This window comes from Citrus sinensis, chromosome 1 (genome assembly GCF_022201045.2).
Source record: "Citrus sinensis cultivar Valencia sweet orange chromosome 1, DVS_A1.0, whole genome shotgun sequence".
In the NCBI taxonomy this organism is placed as follows: domain Eukaryota; kingdom Viridiplantae; phylum Streptophyta; class Magnoliopsida; order Sapindales; family Rutaceae; genus Citrus; species Citrus sinensis.
The window spans coordinates 17,897,090-17,917,602 of NC_068556.1; the positions used below are offsets into that span (position 1 = coordinate 17,897,090).

Here is a 20,513-nt window from a genome sequence, read left to right on the forward strand (position 1 = left end):
GAATCCTACACATAAAAAGTGAAAAAAAAAAAATTAGTTAGCAAGATAAATTAAAATTTTAACTTAAATAATTGAAAAAAAAATTACTTAGTTCCATTTAGAAAATTAAAATGCAGCAATGGATGTCAATTGCTCATGAACAATCATATGCCACAAAATACAATCTCACTTCTTCAACATCCAATACGTATGTCATGAGTCTTAACAAATGTGTATTTATTTTTATGTATCTTAATTAATACATAGATTCCACAAAACTTAAATAGAACACAATATTTATTTTTATATATGAATATGGAAATTAGAGATTGGAATTTTGCAAATGTAAAGAGTTTAGAAGAGGGATTATGGATAGGGATGGCAATTTAGCCGCCTAAGCGGACTTTTTCAAACCCAGGCCCAGACCCAAATTATTGACAATAGGCTCAAGCCCTCCAAAAACCTGTCCATACTTAGAGGGGTTGGGCTTGGACCTAAAGCCCACGAGCCCAAGCCTGGGCTTAGATAATTTTTTTTAAAAGAATTTTTAATAGAGTTTAAAATAGGAAAAAATAAATGAACACTTAAATTATAACACCTCAAATCTAAGGAGCTTACTTACAAATCAAAATCCTTACACAAAAATCTTAAACTGAAATACTTCAAAATTTTAATCAACTAAAACCATAAATTCATGTGTCTAACACTAAATAATCTCTCCCAAAAATATAAATATAACAAAAGTCTCAAAACTCTCAAATTACAAGTTGAGTTTATCCATTCTCTTATTCAACTAGCAAAAAAAAAAAAAATCTCTAACTCCAATAATAAGCACATCTCTCAACAAGGTACTTAATCTACAAAAAGTAATGACGAGAGGTGAGTCGTCAACTCGATAAGTAAAATCATTCCCAACATACTAGACTTATCAATACCAAAAATATGCCAGACCTTTTTTTATTTAAAACATATATAATAATTCATAAATTTTATAAATGACATATCACGATAAAATGACATAAAACCATAGTGATCCAAAACATCAAAAGTATAGTTAATTATGAAAGCAAATCGTATAACACATACACAGAAAACAAAATGTTAGCTCATGTCACATAGTGTCACTTATAATCCCAGTGACCCACCCAGAAAAAGAATCAGAATATCGTGTACACACTCAGAATAGAAATATAGTACTAGTCCAGAACATATATATATATATATATATCGTATTATACGATCAGAATCAAAATAAAAATAACTATGGACAATGAACCAAAACATTCAAATTAGCTTTTCATATGTAACGACTTATACGTGAAACTTTGCACTATATGAGGCATTTTACGGCGCTCTAGCTCTCAAGAGGTGGCCCCCATACAATCATAAATAATTTAAATCGTATATAGACACAAACATTCATATCAGATTCATAAATGTCTGTAACAATAGTTTAGGGTTGCAAAATATTTTACAGACAAAATCATAAAAGGTAATCATGTAACAAAATAAATTACATATTTAAAAGCTTATAATATTCTATTAAAACTATAAAAATAACATAATTTTTAGATTTGAAAACATAAACACAAACTAATTTTTTTATAAAAAAAACAATTGATTTTCAAAAAACTATAAAAACACATGTACATATATTAGTATCAAAATAACAATACTTATCCAATATATTAGAAATGAAGTTACTTATCTCGATAAAAGAATTTGATCTAACCTGCCTCTAAGAGCCTCAAGTACCTCCAACTTAGTCTAATTCTCATAATTTTAACTCTTACTCTAAAAATCAAAATGACATAACATTCTGCAGAACTATTCTGAACATCCATAGGTATCTCATGTAAAATTTTTAAGAAGATCTGATATCAAAAATATTTTCAAAACTATTTGTTTCTTGAAAAATTCGAAACTTTTTCACAATACCTTAACTGAACAAAACAGATTCTAAGATTTTTATAAACTCAGATACGAATCAGAAAATTATGAAATTAAAACTGTGAATACTAGACATATATATCAATCTCTGTTTAAAATTTCAGAATTTTTCGAACTCGTTTGGTACTGCAAATAATTTTGTGAATTTTATTATTCTGCTGAAGTCGCAGTTTTACAGTGCAGCGGTGTCTGTTTCGAAAATACATATAAAATTGAAAACGAAGTCAAATCTCATGAAACAAAATTTATTAAATAAGCCCTACATGTCTAGTTTTCAGAAAGATAAGGTTCTTAAGAAGAATCGTTCAGAAAATATATGTTTAATTTCGAGATACTCATGCTGTCCAAAATTGTCCAGTGTGCTTAATACATTAAGAATTGATTAACAAGACTCAACAATAAATCAGAGCCCTAAACAGAACTTAAACACATCCTAAATCATGCATTATGATCAGTACCAATCTAAAATCATGCCAATTAAAACCCTAAATAGAGTGATAGGAAAATTTGTGGAGAATAGGGTGAGTAAACATACCAACCGTTATAATTCTCTCTTAAACAAAGGTTTGAATCCTTGAGTATGCAAGGGCAAGATGAGTAGTAGAGAAAAAGAAGAAAATGTCGTGGACTCAGGGTTATAGAAGGGAGAAAAATATGAATTTATAGGGAGTCTTAAAAAACCCTATTAAATTTAGAAAAATAAACTTTTTCCAAAATTTACCCAATGAATAACCTATTTATAATTTTAATATCCTTATTAATAAGTGTTATAGTCATATATGTTTTCTAATAAAAGCCGAATTTCTATAATTTAAAATTATGAAATTTGACGTTACATAAATTAAATATCATTAGTTGATTATACAATATATAACAGACTAATAATCAAATATACAAAGTAGAATATATATATATATATTAAAATAAAAAGCTTATAATATATAAAATAAAATAAAATATTTATAAAATATAAAGTTTGGGCCAAGACTGAGCTTATGAACCCATATACAAGCCCATCTACAGTGGGCTTTTAAATTTTCAGCTCATTCGCTGCTGACCAAGGTTGGACAAGCCCTTTACGACCCAGGCCAGGCCTGGATTTTTTGGCCGTCTCTAATTATGGAGCAATTTGAGATATATACCAAAGCAATTAATTATCAAAAAGGGAAAATTGAAAACATCCTAATTATTTTAAAATCAATTGCAAAATGCTTCAAAGCACTGGTGGTGCATGCGGGTGCCACAAATAATGGGTCAAATCATGTGTAGAAGCAGAACATGCATGCTTGAGAATTTTGGATCACCGCATATTTCAATGCAAAAGATATAAAAAGGCACATCATTCGATCGTCAAAAATAAACGCAAGCTATCCTAAACTAAACATAGTAAAAGATTGAAAACCTTCTGTATCTAGTCACTCTCTCTGACTAATGCAAATGAGACAACAAATTAAATAAGAAACATCAAAAAAGAGCAAAAATAACAATTCTCAATTATGGTGATGATAACTAAACTCACTTGGCATGATTGACTTGAGAGACTCAGTACATACTAAAAAAAAAAACCTTACTGTGCCTAGCCCATGCCCATTCATTTTCATAAAAGCAACCCCAAGAACATGGCCAATCACCCAGGTGTGCTCATAAAAGCAATTTTGATATTAAGTTTCAAATGGAAGTTAGCATCCGTAAAACAGTAGATTCTCTGAAAAATAATAACAGTAGTACAAAATAAACAGGGTAATTATTTTGAAAGTTTAACAGTGAAGGTGATACAAAAGATTGGCTGTAAAGAAACAGTTTCCCCATTTTTTTCGCCCTCGAATCCCAGACCCGGTCTACAACACTATGCCACAATTTAGGAACAGAGACATGTAAGGAACCAGAACTAGCAGCACTCCACCAATCACGTCATCTCCAACGGAACAAAAACACTAATGGAGGCTGCAAAAAATGGCAGTGCCCACCTCTCAAATTGGTTAAGTTTTAGAATGCTCTATGATTCTGATGGAGCATCATTGCCAGGCAGACCAAATACACGTAGATTGCGGTCCATTGATCCCACAGCAATGTATTTCGCATCTGGACCAAATTTCACACAAGTTGCCTTACCTGCAAACAGAACAGATTTCATAGTATCAATCAAATGCAGCGACTCGTTAACTACAGGTCTGGCCAAGCACAAATAGAAACAAGAAAGAAGCAGCACCTGTGCCTGATAAATCAGGAAAAGTTTTGATACAATTCCAATCAGCTTTAACGCTGGCCACTTGGTAGACTCTGCAGAAGCATGTAACTTATCAATATGATATGAAGACTAGGCTACAAATTAGTTGAGACTTCAAAATACTCAGTCATTTGTTCGTGCAACTTCACCAATTATATGATATAAATTTATAATCTTCGGGCTCATTTTTATAGAATGCATACACACGACCAGTGCTCCTACTCCAACCACAAAAGATCCAATTATAATCTTCAGGCTCATTTTTATAGAATGCATACACACGAGTAGTGGTCCTACTCCAATCACAAAATATCCAAACACGATAGTCCCTTCAAGGTCCATAAGAAAAACTTACCTTATATCTGCACTTGCAACTGCGAGGTAAGATCCACTATGGTCGAAATCCACTGCAAGAACCAGAAATCAAGCCCCATTATACAAAGCTATGACATATATTTCAGAGGTAAAAATTGAAGTGACAGAAGTAAAGAATTTTGAGCTCTTTCCAACATGGACAGAAGATCACATAAACCACATTTAGTTTCTTGAACAAAAGGAGATGAAAAGTAATAGTAAACTACTACTCGCAAAAGCAAGCTCCACAACCTTCCAATGAGCTCATACAATGAATTAATAAGATTTAGAATGAGTTGTACACAAAGAGCATATAAATAATTCCATGGCAAAGAAAGAGGACAGCTATAAAGCAAGAAAAATCAAGCTAACACATACCTGAGTTGGTAGGCGTCTCAGAATCAGAAGATTCAAATGACCGGAAGTTCTTCAATTTACGCAGGTCCCACAGCTTCACACCATCATGGGCTGCCGTCTGTCCAGTTCAAACATTTCAGTCAGATCATGACATATAAGATCCTACATCCACTACTTACTCTTAACAGTTAAAAACCTACCGCAAGGTAGTAACCATTTTCTGAAAAGGATATGGCTGTAACTGCTCCAACATGTCCATCAAATTTCGCCACATTCGCCTGCAAACCATTAGAAGAAATTAAAGAAAGTAAAGAAGAATAAATTTAACCACAAGAGGATGCATCAGATAATTTCACAACCTGACTTTTCACATCCCAAATCTTAACAAGAGCTTCTGAGGTGCCCGTTCCAAGGATGAGACCATCAGGATGAAAAGCTGCAGATGTATAACCTTCAGGTCTACCGTCGGTTCCAGCATCTGAAACCTGCAGAAATAAATGTTATTCCACTTGTCCAGTGGTGGAGGACAATAAATTTTTCGTTACAACATGTTAATTTCTTTTGTTATTTTTTCAATGAGTTGAGTAGGGAAAAAAAAGTTCATATGTTGAATTTGACCACAGGACACTTTTGAAAATATCATTAATTTACATTTTCACTGATATAAATAGATTCCCCTCTAAGGACTTTATTCCTTCCAATATGGAATCATCAAGTTTTGTGGGCTTGGACCGATGGCACTATAACCCCATTTTTCCTGCCCTCTAATTTCTTTACAACTGAAAAAGAGAAAAGAATAAATCCACCCTGTTTTGCTCTTCACCACCAGCAAACAAGTATAAAAAAATATTTCATACAACACATATCACTCTTCTTAATAGCATCACGGATTCTGTGACTTGACTCCATCAATGGAACATAATAAGTACAATCAGTTTGGCATTTCAAGTCTATTAAATGAACAAAAACAAAATACAACGCACTTTTTCACAACTCCGAAACTGGAAGGAGGGGAAGGATAGAGAGATCATACCTGTGTCAGGCATATACCAGAAGAAAGATCGTAAAAGCACCATGTATTATCCAGAGAAGCAGTCACAAAGTATTTGTTCGTGGCATGGACTGTGACAGCTTGCACCTGAGGCATATCATTTTACATTAAAATATAGCACAATAAAGTAATGAAGAGCAAATGTAGGGTATGCACTCAGACAAGAATAAAATAGAAAGAACAAAAAAACTTTAAAGTAGGCTAATCTGACAAAATTTGTGTCATGTCACGATGTCCACAACACATAGGAACTTGGTCATCAAGAAATCAAGGATATCAAATATTTTACAGTGTATCAACAATAATTCACTCCATAACAAATTCAAGTACACAGTATCCACCATTTTGCAACTGTAATTCATACATGATGCTACAAGATTCACTGGTTATAAAACAAATACGTGCTTGAAAGAACATATTTACCTCAGCAGTATGATCCTTCAAAGTGTGCTTACAATCATAATTTCCATCTTCAGATCCTTGCCACACACGAACAGTCTGCAACATAAAGAAACATATCAAGATTGAAAGAGATGCTAAAACCAAAGTGGAAAATGAAGTAGTTCACACATATGAATTAAAATCACAATCAAGTAGGCTAAAATTCTAAGTGGCTAAGGAGTAGCACAACATCCCGTTTAAAAATAAATCCATACAGAGAATGATACAAACACCAACACTGAGAAATATACGACCATTGAACATACTTTTCTAGACAAAAGTTATATGGTATTCTAGACACGGAACAGCCATCAAACCAGTCCTTAATATATCATGTTTTGTTTAATGCTGGAAGAGAAACATCTATCCCAACATAACTACATGTTTATCATTCACCCCAATTTATAGGATAATTTGGTTTTCCACTCATTCATTGCTGCTATAGAAGAACAATTGGCATATCGTATTTTGTTTAATGCCGTAAGAGAAACATCTATCCTGACTTGACTAGATGTTCATCATTTGTCCTAATTTATAGGATAATTTAGTTTTCCTCTCATACATTGCTGCTACAGAAGAACAATTGGCATCTCAACTAAGTATGCACTGTCAAGCTGAAGTTCTCAGTAATGACATGTTCACAACCTACAATCCAGCATATCACAGTGCTGAAAGGTGTATGGCCATAGTTCCCCAATCCAAAAGTAGAAGCACAAAGTAAATGAACCCCAATTCCTCCAAAGTCTCATGGATCAATTATTGAAAGAAAAATAGATAATCAAATCTTCCACTTTATATTTGAATAGAATATAAAATATAACAAATGATTCAGAACCATCAAATGTAATGCTTGTATAATATCAAATTGAGAAGACCACAAACAAACCAGACTAGAAATCTGAGGCAGAAAAAGTTGAGAATGACCTACCTTATCAGCCGAGCCTGTTAAGAATAGATCACCTTCTGTGACAAATTTAACGCTTGTAACCTAACAAGGTAACAATGTCTCAGACAATAAAATTTAAATGAAAACGCCGGGGGGGGGGGGGGGGGGGTGGGGGATGAAGGGAGAACGGAAAAAGAAAGTAAAAAAAAAAAAAGAAACCTTCTTTGAGTGACCACTCAGGGTAGTGACGATCTGTCCTGATGGTCGATCAAAAAGTACAGCATTGGTATCAACTCCTCCGGTTGCAATGACATCCTGATAATAAAAACAAAAAAAGAAGTCAAAAGCTTTAACCAAGGCATTAGAATCATAAATGAGTCGTAATTAAATAAAATTTAACTAATATTAAAGTGTCAAGAAAGCATATCAATATCCAGAACAATAAACTTGTATTGAAACTCCTAGCTGAAGTTGTGAGTCCATGTGCAAGATTAGGCTTACAACCCTTTTGTGCGTCAATATTCAAAATTTCCAGAAATAAATCTTCAATTTCCATGGCAAGCCAAGTGGAATCATCTTTACAAATTTTTAATAAGAATCCATCACTTTCTCAACTATTTTAAAGTTAAACATCAAAATTTCCCCCACCTCATAGCCCACCAACATGACAAATTCATTCTGCATATACAAAGTTCATATAATACCTATTAAACAGAAGTATCACTTAAGCCAGCTTCTGAGAAAAAAATGAAAAATCTACAATTTGACCTTTCCATCTCAGCATCTTCTCCCACCTCATTTTATCCATGTACATTGTTTAGGCACATTTCTGGTAAAATTACAGTGGATTTAAGTTTCAAATCTATTCTTCAAGAGGCAGATATAGAAGAACAACAATTTATACAGCAGTATTGAAGGAGCAACTGCCTATACCAGTATACCTTGAAGCGAAAACCTAATGCTAGAGTTAGGGGTAATTACCATAGGCATCTAACAAAAATAAATTGAAAGATTCATAAATGACAATAACCACAGTTCAACAACAGGAAATGTGGTATTTGAACCAAGTGTTGGGACAGTTGTTACCAAATGAAAGGTTGTAGATAAGGAGAGGATTTTAAGAAACCAAGAGCGTGAGAATGCAACACAAGAGCTGTGGACTGAAGACCTGCCTCAACCTTGGTATGAAAATTAATACATCATTCACATAACAAATCAGAAGCTGCCTTCACTGCATGCACACTAAACTATAACAAATCGGAATCTGCCTTCTGCATGCACGCTAAACTATAACAAATCAGAATATGCCTTCACTACACGCACACTAAACTACTACGACCCCCTAAATGTGGTTTCAAATAATCCAGAGATTTCATTAATTAAATTAAACTGACAGGATAACATACCTTGGAGTAATGGATATCGAGAGAAACAATGCCAGGTTTGCTAGTTTTGTGAAGAGGATGACTAGCAAGCTGAGTATACCTCTCCAAAGCATCAATGGGAGCCAAAGCTGGAGGAACCTGAAAAGAGAAGACATTAAGAAGGAGAGATGAAAAAGAAAAAGAAGTACTAATAAACAGAAATTAAAGATCATTGAACAATATTGTGCAAAATGTCTGATTAAATGTCTAAAACATAACAAAGAGGCAAAGAGGAAAAATAGATGAGATATTACAAATCAAACAAAGAGAAAGTCACAGATGAAACTTGTGTTAGTATAATCATCCCCATCTATAAGAGTACCTGCCGCTTTTTCCGCTGCTGTGAAAGAGCCGCATTACAGTCTGTCAGCTCAGCAATAATAGCAGGAGTAATTCCAGTATGTAATTTCTTTCCAGCAGGGCCCAAATCCTCATCCTCAGGGGCTAAGATATCGAATGAGATAATAAATAAGTAAAAGGTTAATCTGAAAGATACTGAAACAAAAGTAAACCTAAAACTGCACAAGAGAAAGAACCTCTTTTCCCATTGCTAAGAGCAGCATTAGATGTAACTGCAGTTGATTCTGCAGGCATTATCTGTCTTTCAGATTGCGCAAGTAATGACCTTGCTTCATCCCTTTCCTTTTTAAGTCTAGCAATCACACGACAAGCAGCATCATGCTAAGGACAAATAAATATGATAGGGTCAGTGAGCCGCTCAAGTGATGATTTAATCGCAATTTGTATAGGCTATCGTCAAACAAAGTAAGACATAAAGTGCAAATATGTATTTCTTTTTTTTTTTTAAGGGAAAAAATAATAAGGCTCAATACTTATTTTCCGGATAAATACATTTCATAGCGATAGGAGCAAGCATGTAAACTAATTATCTACAAAAATCAATTATTTAGCAGCAACCTCATATTCTCATTAACTTCAGCTAGCACAATACAGTACGTATGTCAATACCATCAAACAGATGATACGTATCATATACAATAAATGCCCCACGTAAGGAGACAACATGAGAGTTAAACTTTAGCAGGCATAACCTAAGATGCTATCACCTGGTACAATGCATGACTTAGCTCTTGCCTTGCCGTATGAAGTTGTTGCTCCAAAGCAAAATTGGATAGCATCAAACCATCCCATTCCTACAATTAGACAAACGATGTGACTGTCAGGAAATATCATAAAGAATCATATATTAAAATATAAAATTTAGTATCAATTCAAATCTTGAGTTTGAAGAAGTGTCGCCAAGAAATCAGCAACATTACAGTAAAAAAATTGTAAATGCATTAAATAATGTACAATTACCATTATTTATAAAAGATGTATCACTTTTCAAAATTAAAAATTAAAAAAATTAAAAGAGCACAGAACAAGGGATCCCAAAACAAAAATCTTACGATAGCTCTATCTTGTAAAGTATACTGGATAAATCTGGCATAGAAGTAATTGGCAAGAAAACACTAAGACATAATATCTATGTCGTACATTCTAAATTATTATGGAATGAAGAGACCTAATGATAAAGAAACAATACAATAATATGGATGAAAAACACAGGCTAAAAGCTGGGAGACTGCATGTTACATGGAAAGAAAAAGATCTCCATAAGAATCAGAGCTTATTACAAGCTGATAACTTGGCAGCAAATTGGTAATATGCTAAAAAAGACGTTTATGGAAAACGAATGAAGTCAAAAGTCAAATTCTTTTTAAGTACTGACTAAAACATCCTTACAGACAAACTTATACATTTAACACAGAAGGCACAGGGCAATAAATCAGAAACGCATACATTCTGGAACATTCCAAGCATCCCAGGAATGCTAGCAGCTGTCAATGGTCTGGGCTTCACAATCTGCTTGGCAAGCCATTAAGTAAAAGAAAAAAATAATCACACAAGAGCACATTAAATAATGATGACGAGAACTTCCAACTAACCAAAAAAAGCAACAAGAAGAATTGATGCCAAGCATACCTTGCCTGTTTTGATTGGAACAATGTCATCCATAGTAAGTGGTTCCCCTGTAACCGGACATTTTCCATAATCCTAATGCACAAAAATAAATAAATAAATAGATAAATAACTTGTCAAATTGTGATACAGATATATAATTAAACCATTAATTCTAAACCTGCATAACGAGTGGGAATTCATAAGTAAAATCAAATTCAAACATTGTAAGTAACTAAACAATAAACAACACGAAGCCCTAAACTCAGTTTACAAGAAAATTAAATTATATAGCTTATATGTTTAACTAAAGAATGTGAAACAGAAAACAGAAAACAGAAAACAGAAACAGAAACTGGAACCCTAGAATTTAAGTTTTAAAAAAAAAAGAAAAGTAAAAAAAAAAAAGCATACCAATATGTGTCTCTCGATTAAGCGCTTCTCGAAGAGTAAACCTGAGTTCTTCGAAACGACAGGCTCTTCCGGCACCTCGCCGGAGACTGTACGGACGAACAAAAGAAATCAAGGAATTAGTTCATAAAATGGTGCCTTTAACCGGGGAAAATGAAAGTGAAAAAGAGAGAGAGAGAGAGTTACTTGAGCAATTCATTGTGGCAGTGAGAATGCACTGGTTGCTTCAGTTGACTTGCGGAGGAGCGAAACGACGCTGCTTTAGTTTTTCTACTTGATTTGCGAGTAGAATGGACGGAGCAGCAGGGGTAAAGAGAAAAGAGGAGAGAGAGAGAGAGAGAGAGAGAGAGCGAGGGAGACCGGAGAAGGGAGCGTGTTGATATTTAGGGATACGTAAATGGAACCAAAGCGACCGAGTTGGGTCTCCTGGGATATGTAAATACTCACGAAACACTTTCATGTTGATATTTTGGGCTTGGGCCTCTACGTTCAAAATATAATGACCACTGTTCAGTTTGCTTAATAGACCCCATTAAATTCTAAATTTGCTCTATCCTTCATCCCATATTCAGCATCCATTTGGGGCAGCTGCTCCCCACCCTAAATTCAAGGGGAATATCCCCTATAATAACAGCGCAGCAGTCCCAAACGCACACTCAATTTTCTTAATCTATTATATCTGAGTAATATTTTTCACTCTTTAATATCCACGTATAATCCCTTTTTTTTTAACCATAATTCTATTACTACAAGAAATTACATAAAAGGATTATTATGAATTTAACTAAATTATTATATTTTCACAAAATATTGAACCCTAATTATCTTTAAATTCTAATATGTGATATAATTAATTTTTTTAATAAAAATCAAAATAATTTTGAATCGATGAAGAAATATATTACCTAATAATAATAATAATTTTGTTATGAAAAAATATGTTTACAATTTAGTAAATTTAATCGAGATGATAGTAATATTTAATTGAGTAATTTTTTGTCTTTTTTTAATTTTATGAAGAAAGAGCTACAAATATAAAATATTGGGGTACCTATATTTACAATAAGAAATCTACTAAGACTATCTTCGTTAACTCTACTCACATTGGTTAGGGATATGCCTACGACTACCCTCTTATATATAAACTAGAAAATAGAACCGCGCTTCGAGCGTCTTTAAAAAAAGAATTTAATATTATCATTTTTTCTTATTTTGCACTTGATAAAACTGATAAAAAATATGAATTGACTTTTTAAAAAAAGATGAAGTAGCCTTATAAAACTAATTATATTTATTAAAGTTAATTATTTTTTTGTTAACTTTAAAAATATATATTAATATGTATAGTGCAAGTGTACAAACCTTATACCTTTTGTAGTTGTTGATAAGTTTCAAATTATATTCAATTTGCTAATCTGTTAGAACTTTTATATCTCTTTTTTTTCCAACCAGCTCCAACGATCTCAGTATCACCCACACTACATAAACTTCCGACAACATCTGTAATATTATGGAAAAATAACATAAACATGTTAAAACATAAGGATCAGTAATTTCTAATATACACTTAAAGATTAACAAACAATAATAATTTTAAAAAAAATACATGAGAGGATTGTGTTATCATTCATACGTATATCAATCAAATTCGGAGATATGAATTGGAATCCATTGATCGGAATCTTAACAATTTCTTCTTCCAACCTCTTAAGCAAAGTTATAACCAAGAAAATAATCTTATACTAATTTGAAAGTAGTATGTACTCGCCTGTAGTTGAAACAACTTGCAAATTCTTGACATTGTACAAAGAACCCTCACTCAATATGTGCCTAAACATTGTCACTAATTTTTTCCTAATTGTTGCATGCATTAGATTTTCCTATGAACAAAAAAAAAAAAAACATACTACATTAAGTGTAAAACAATTGGGAAAAAAATAGAGAAAACAATGGGAGAAGAAATTTTTTATACAACATTTTCATCAATAAAAATCATGTTCACACTAATCAATTCTCCATTTTTCTTGATATTAACAGCTCCCAAATCCTATAAAGCCTAACCTTTTTTATCCAACTATTTTTATCATTATTCAACTCATAAAGAAAAAAGTACTCCATGAAGCACATAATACTAAAAATTTAAATAAGTCAAAAAATAAAAGCACAAGAATATTTCTAAAGAGGATATTGGTTAAATAATTAAAAAAAAACATAACAAATCTTAAATATTTAATGTTTATAGAGTTTGAAGAAGTCAAAAGACACGAAACAAAAGGTTGCATAATTAAATGTAAGATTATGACATTAAAATTAGGCTCTAGTGGCATTGGTGAGGGAAGATGAAGGAACCTTCCTACCTATATTAATTAGTTGATATATTTTAAGCCACTAAAATTTAGTTGTTGGCTTAATAAAATAAATGAATGTTTCAAGACTTATAATTAATTATTATTAATGGTTATATATTGTTGAATTTAAATAGAAAGAGGAAGAGATATGTAATATTTTGTAATATAAAATACTTAATGTTTATGGAGTTTGAAGAAACCTAAAGGTACTAAACAAAAGGTTGCATAATTAAATATGACATTATGACATTAAAATTAGGCTCTAATGGCATTATTGAGGGAAGATGAATGAACATTCATTCCTATATTAATTAATTGATGTATTTTAAGCTACTAAAGTTTAATTGTTGGCATAATAAAATAAGTGAATGTTTCAAAACTTATAATTAATTATTATTAATGGTTATATATTGTTGAATTTAAATAGAAAGAGGAAGAGACATGTAATCTTTTGTAACCTAATAAGTATTTTCTATTTTTAATATTTTGTAATGTAATTATTTTTTAATCTCAACCAATATATTAGATAATAAAGAATATAAGAAGATGAGAAATAGTAATGTCACGTCACCTCTTGTAGTCTCAGCTTTATATAGATATATAGATATAGATAAATAAATAGAAAGAAATTGAGCCTCAGCATAATGTTGTGAATTGAATGGTGGCCTTCAAACGGTTGCCATCGGGCTGCTAGATACATGGTAAATCCACGACACGATTACTTTGAACTATAACATAATATAAATGATGAGTTTAAAGTAAAAATTAATTTGGGATTTGCCCATTTGCCAACCTAATTTTTTTTTTTAAGTTTAAAGCAAAATCTTACAAGATCAATATATTATTAACATAGTATACTATTTATAGGAGATTAACATAGTATATTGTTAAGATGAACAATTATATTTTTATCACCATGAGTATTGGTTTGCGTGCGACTAAAATTCTTCGAATTGATGTAAGCTAAAGTGATAAACCAAAAATAAAGAATATGCTCCCTTGAAATTGAAGGATTAGGTTCGAGTCCCTTGGAGCAATATAAGGACCTTCTCTCTCCTCCCACAATTGTGAGTAGGGGTATGGATGGTAAACAAGTCGGGGCCGGCCCAATTTATTTTCACAAGCTTTGGACTAGACTCCACACATAAGGGGTTGGATAAGGGTTTAGGAAAAAAAGTTTAGGCCAGACTCAAGCTCTCTATTTTTTTTAAAAAATAAATTTATAAATTCATTATTGATTATAATAACTTAATAATTATTAATTTATTTTAAGTTTATAACAATTTTTGAAAAAATAAGTAAAAGTCTGGGCCCGACCTAATCCAATCCCTTTCACTTCTTATCTAAAGGGCTTGGGTCTGGGCTTAAAAAAACCCGGCTAAAGCCCTTAATTTGCCAACCCTAAGTAGAGGTAAATAAATTTTTTCCCTCCAATTATGGATCGGTTTGGATATGTTTATCCAAATATTAATATGTTAGGTAGGTCTTATAATAGGATAGAAATTTCTGGTTGTGTCATGATAAAAATGATCTAAGTTAGTTATAAAAAAAATCCAAATACAAAATGGTTTAAAAGACACCACCGATACTTACTAAAATTAAAGTGCTCTTCCTACTTTAGAATGATTCTACTTTTTTAAAAACTTATTCCAAAATTTTTTATTCTAAATATTGATAAATGAGTATGTAGCATTTAAGTTGCAAAACCTCAATATTTAGAAGAAAATCTTTTATCATTAATGTCTATTTACAAATAGAAATTTGTTTAGAGTTTCTAAATAAATTGTGTTATGATATAACTAAAATGTCCAAACCTAATTTAAGCCAAATCTACTACCATATATTTAGATTAAAAAAAAAAATCATCTTATGCACACAGAGGACGAAAATACTACTTTTAAATAAAACAAGCTAATCTTGTTCAGAAAGAGATGTAATGTCACCACCTGAAAGATCACCCATGCTGAAAATAATTAGCGTTCGCTACAAAAGTACGCAGAGAAGAACATACACCACTCGATAGAAATCTTTGAAGATACATAAAATCAACTATTTCATTTTCTTCTCAAAAAATAAAGCATTCTTTGAAACAACAAAGCACCACTAAGAGGCACCAATAATAACTTTGTGATTGTGGAGAGGAGAACGATTCCCTTCAAACGTGCCAGCCTGCCTGGACATGGCTTTCTCATTTCTTTAATTGAATGGTGTCCATGCGTGTAGGCCAATTTTTTAAAAAGTCTAGGGCTTTAACCATTTAAGGCAGAACACAAAGGGGACATGGACATGAACATATATGGTAAAATGTTTAAATGCTAAGTTATATGTCTCCTTGCATGCGAGATTGTCTCAATTTTACTTGTGCATTGCTTTAAATCTGCATTAATTCTCCCAACAACTTGCTTCTCAGATCAAATTTCATATCAATCCTAAGCATATAGGTCTATATATTGCATCAATTCTATGATCTTGATAAACTTTAAGTACAATCTTATTTCGTAAAGGACATACAAAATTAGTAATCAGGAGACAATGGAGACATATGCCTATACTTTGCTTACAAGTTTTAAGCTCCTTCCTCAAACAAAATCTTGTGAACTTGAAAGAAAGAGTAAAGTTATTGGCACTCCTTCATTATTCTTATAAAACTTCACTTCAAATAAAATTACAGTTAAGGATAAATAAGAATTAAACACACGTAATTTTTTTTTCCTAACAAATTATTTACATTCATAATAATTCATTTTTTCCTTTTTAATTTTCTAGCTATATCACCTCTTATCTAACTAAAATACATTAAACAAAATTATAATAAGCTATTATTATTTTCATATTTCTTCATATTGCGTTCAAATTATAATGTAAGCTATGTGTAATTGAAGCCAATGATTAACATTCAAAAATTCATCTGCCAAAAAGTTTTTTAATTTGTGTATAGGGTAATAATGTAAAGAAATAAAAAATAACATATTATTACTTTGAGTTTTAATAATAAAAAATTTAAATGAAAAATTAGAAGTGCATTTGAGGAAAAAAAAAGGAAATTTTTGACAATAAAATAAATATAATTGAAAAAGGATTTTCATAAGGAGATTAGAGGAGTGCCAATAATCCAACTCTTATGGAAATGAATTTAGTTAGGGATGTGGTCAAGAATTTTGCCCATCTAAAAAAAGTTTATAGTAAAATACAATTTGTCTCAGCGGACCTATCTGAATAGTTTTCAACCAGCTTTATTTTATAGGCCGAGTCCAAATCGTGGTGGAGTAAAGGGATAAAAAATCATTGTAAAAGGTCAAAATCATAATCACACGACACAAGATCTCTTTAATTAATGTTCCATCGTTCGTCGTTGCAAATAATATCTATGTAGAATCCGCAAGGCCGGATAAATACGGCATCCATGTGACTAGGTTTAATCAGTGAGCCATTGCCGCACTTGTGATTGATCCTTACGTCCTCTCGTTGCTAGGAATATGTTTCATACATATATATCTTCGATGACAAAAAAGAGAGTCGTATTTTAGTTTAACATAATTCTTTATTCGAAATTAGACTATTTTATTTTTTTCAAAAATAAATTAATTACTATCTAACAAAAGAAACCCACCTGTCTACATAACATCTGCACTCGAATATTTGCCGAAACAGGCAAAGCGGAAGGTCTCTAGAAGGGTATCTGAATTGCCAAAATAGGCGTAACATTTGGCATAAATGAAAGTAATAATATGACTAGAATAGCATATGTCTATCGAGACTCTCGGTAAGGTGGGTGAGGAAACACGCGAACACAAGGCATATGTTGATGATAAGTTGATTAGGATGATGCAAGTCCGTCAAAGTTGGTGCCAATTTTGCATTTTGGTTTTGAGCTTTATTCTGCTTGATCTTATGATGCTCTCATGCTAGCTTTTGATTAAATTCTGTTGGAGAAAGCATTTAGGCCGTACTCCAAATGAAAGAGATATTTGGTGCTATAGTTGTCTATCATTTGTTTGGATGTTAGAATTTAAAAAAGTTCATGTCACGAGAAAATTTTGACCCTAAATAACTATGTCTAGTTAATTATAGTTTAACACAATATATTCCTATTAAGTTAACGAGTCAATTACATATTTTAAATTTACAGTTTAAAACATGCAGATCTTCGTATTGAAATAAAAGGTCTATTTTTATGATCTCAAAAAGAAAATCAATTTATTTTTAGTATGGAATAGTTGGCTACCCTCTCATGGGAAGATTGTGTAATGATTATAGAATAAAAATTTTGCTTCAACCAACTATATCTTACTTAATTCTAGTTTCTTCTAGTTAGGGTTCTACTAAATCATATTTCCTTTACCCATTTTGTCGTACCTATTTTGTTGTTTGAATTTAAGTGTTATGCTCTATTCTAAAAAAAAAGAAAAAAAAAAGAAAAAGTGTTATGCTCTAACGGGTCCAGCTATGGTGCCACAGTTGTATGGTACCACAGCTGGATCCAGCCATTGGATTTAGTTCTGGTGACAACTGTGGGCTAAATTCAATGGTTGGATCCAGCTGTGGTACCATACAACTGTGGTACCATAGCTTTGCCCTGCTCTAACATGGATGTCCCCATTTTTTCTTTTTAAGGCTTCATAAATGACAAGTCAGTTCTTTAACAACTTAAAGAACCGCTAAATAACTTAGCGTAAAATCACTTGTTAGAACTTACATGGAACTTACATGAAGGAGAGTTCCACTTCTACCATAATCATTTGTGAAGAATTAAATTTGTTTAAAAAAAATACTGATAATCTTTTTAATAATGTGACAGGGTACTCTACATATGTTTATGGGATTGAGCTAGCAAAAGAAATTCTGCAGCTAAGGCTATGAAATTAATGTAAACCGGTATTAGTGTTAATTTGTTCTTCGTTCTATATATGATCCATGAAGATTGATCAAGTGCGCACAATCGCGTACCTAATTAATATAAATATCTATTAGAATTTACCCTTTGTATCATATATAATCTATGAAAATTGATCAAGCGAGTGCAGTCGCGCAATTTATGATGGGCGATCATACGCACCTGATCATATATGTATGATTCGTATAGACGATTGATGCTCCACTGCGTAGAACAAAAAAAAGAACCTATATTCCCATTTACGCATGCACAATTTAACCATACAGATTCAAAAATTTATTGGGAAAAAACATGCTTTTGAAAATTCATTTTTTTTACCTTAATAAAAAATGAGAAATTATCTACCGTCCACCTGTTTTTTTCTAACTTTTTAAAAAATACATAATTTTTTCTTTTTTTTTTACTGAACTCCACTTAAAGTTATATTGTTTTGCACATTTCCACTACTGTGTCGTTGTGAAATAATAATTTTACCCTTATGATGTCAGCAAAGTTCTAACAGTGTTATAATGATAGTGGACCAATGAAAAAAGTTAAACTTCAGGTGAAGTGTTGAAAAAAAATTGTATATTTTTAAAAATTGGTGAAAAAAAAGGTGGACCATAGATAATTTCCCATAAAAAAATTTAGTTAATACATTGAAGAAATCGTTTTTCCACTGCGTATTGAACCATGGGTTGGTTAATTGAATGTAACTATATATCTTTTTTAATGTTCTTTGTGATAAGTTGAGCCACTGCGCTATTGCACGTCACATAAAGGATATGTTCATAATGATATGCTAATCAAAGAACCAAAATTACTCGGTTGCGGAAACGAACAAGGTCATTCTCATCTTTTTCTTTTCTTATTGGATAAAACAAGGTCATTTTCATCTTACTTTTTCACCAAAAGAACAATTAATTAATGCATATAGGTCCAATAATATCAACTCAAAAGTCCAATTGATTCTCTTCGTGTATTCTCTTCGTGTATTCTTTCAACGAAAATTAGGTTCTGTTCAAAACAATGACTGAATAAAATAAACATTTAATATGAATTTATGATAAATTTTGAAGTACTAAAGGAGAATATGATAAAAAAAGGCACGACACAAAAGTTAATTTTGGATTCCGAAAATGTGGCAATCACTTTTAGGCAGTGTTTACTTTTTGGAGTGAGAGTGTGGAGTGTAGATTATTCCCACTTCAGTATTTACTTACCATTTTTAAGGGGGAGTGGGATTCCCACTCCGTGGATCCCACCTAATTTTGGAGTGGGGAGTGGGATTCCCACTCCCATGGGGGGAGGTGGGAGCGGGAATCCACTCTCCCCTCTTCCCTTTTTACCTTCATAATTAAAATAAATAAATAATATCATATTTATTAAAAATAATAATTATAAACGTATTTATTTTATTAAATGTAATAAAATAAAAATAAATAAATATTATATTTAAATTAATAATATTAAACATTAATTTTAATAAAATATTAATTAATTATTTAATTAATAATAATAAATATTTTATTCTAAGAAAATATTAATTTTGTACTATATGCTCAATAATAATGTTTCATTTGTGTTTATATTATTAATAATTTTTACTCACATAATTTAAATTAAAATTAATAAAAAATTATGATTTACATAATTAAGAATATTATTAATAATTATTAATTTATAAATATAATAAATATTTATTTTATTTTCCAAATATATTTTTTTATTAATTTTTTAATTACAAATTATAATTCTTTAAATAAGGGTAAAATTATAATTTAAAACATTTATTCCCAATCCAAGACAATGTAAACACATAAATTTGATTCTAGTGTCAATTCTATTCTCTCATTCCAATGTAATTAAACAACCTACACCCACACCCACTTTAAACTCTCAATCTTAGGATTCACACTCCTCAGGATTTTCACTCCAATCCAAAATGTAAACACTACCTTAATGAATTGCACTCACTTGATGTTATGACATTTTCAACCTCAATTTGAAGAACAACTGTACAAGTGACTCTGTTCGGACATTTTCTTTTGTTGAGAATGCCCCATTTAAACTTTGATGTGGACAAAACATTAAAAGAAAAATGTCAATTTCTTGATTGAAAAGCATAACAGTAAGCTTCAATTTCAAGCTTCTTCTGCCTCTCCACTTCGTTATCCCTCCAATTCATCATTCTAATATTTTGAACTTCTAAAACTTAATCATGTGATGTTAGATTGAGCTCCACTC

The 20,513-nt window shown here is 31.6% G+C and overlaps 1 protein-coding gene across 1 annotated transcript; it reads right to left on the bottom strand.

The window, feature by feature from the left end:
* Positions 1-3,567: 3,567 nt before the first annotated feature.
* On the bottom strand, positions 3,568-11,450 carry LOC102630495 (pre-mRNA-processing factor 19 homolog 2). The gene is made up of 18 exons (XM_006489577.4): positions 11,232-11,450; positions 11,049-11,134; positions 10,659-10,730; positions 10,476-10,538; positions 9,737-9,823; positions 9,206-9,350; positions 8,992-9,113; positions 8,652-8,768; positions 7,465-7,560; positions 7,288-7,347; positions 6,342-6,416; positions 5,901-6,005; positions 5,227-5,352; positions 5,068-5,145; positions 4,889-4,985; positions 4,512-4,563; positions 4,139-4,209; positions 3,568-4,041 (listed from the first exon to the last, which is right to left on the bottom strand). The coding sequence occupies exons 1-18, from the start codon at positions 11,242-11,244 to the stop codon at positions 3,926-3,928; spliced, it is 1,581 nt and encodes a 526-aa protein (XP_006489640.1). The 5' UTR covers positions 11,245-11,450; the 3' UTR covers positions 3,568-3,925.
* Between the last annotated feature and the right edge of the window lie 9,063 nt (positions 11,451-20,513).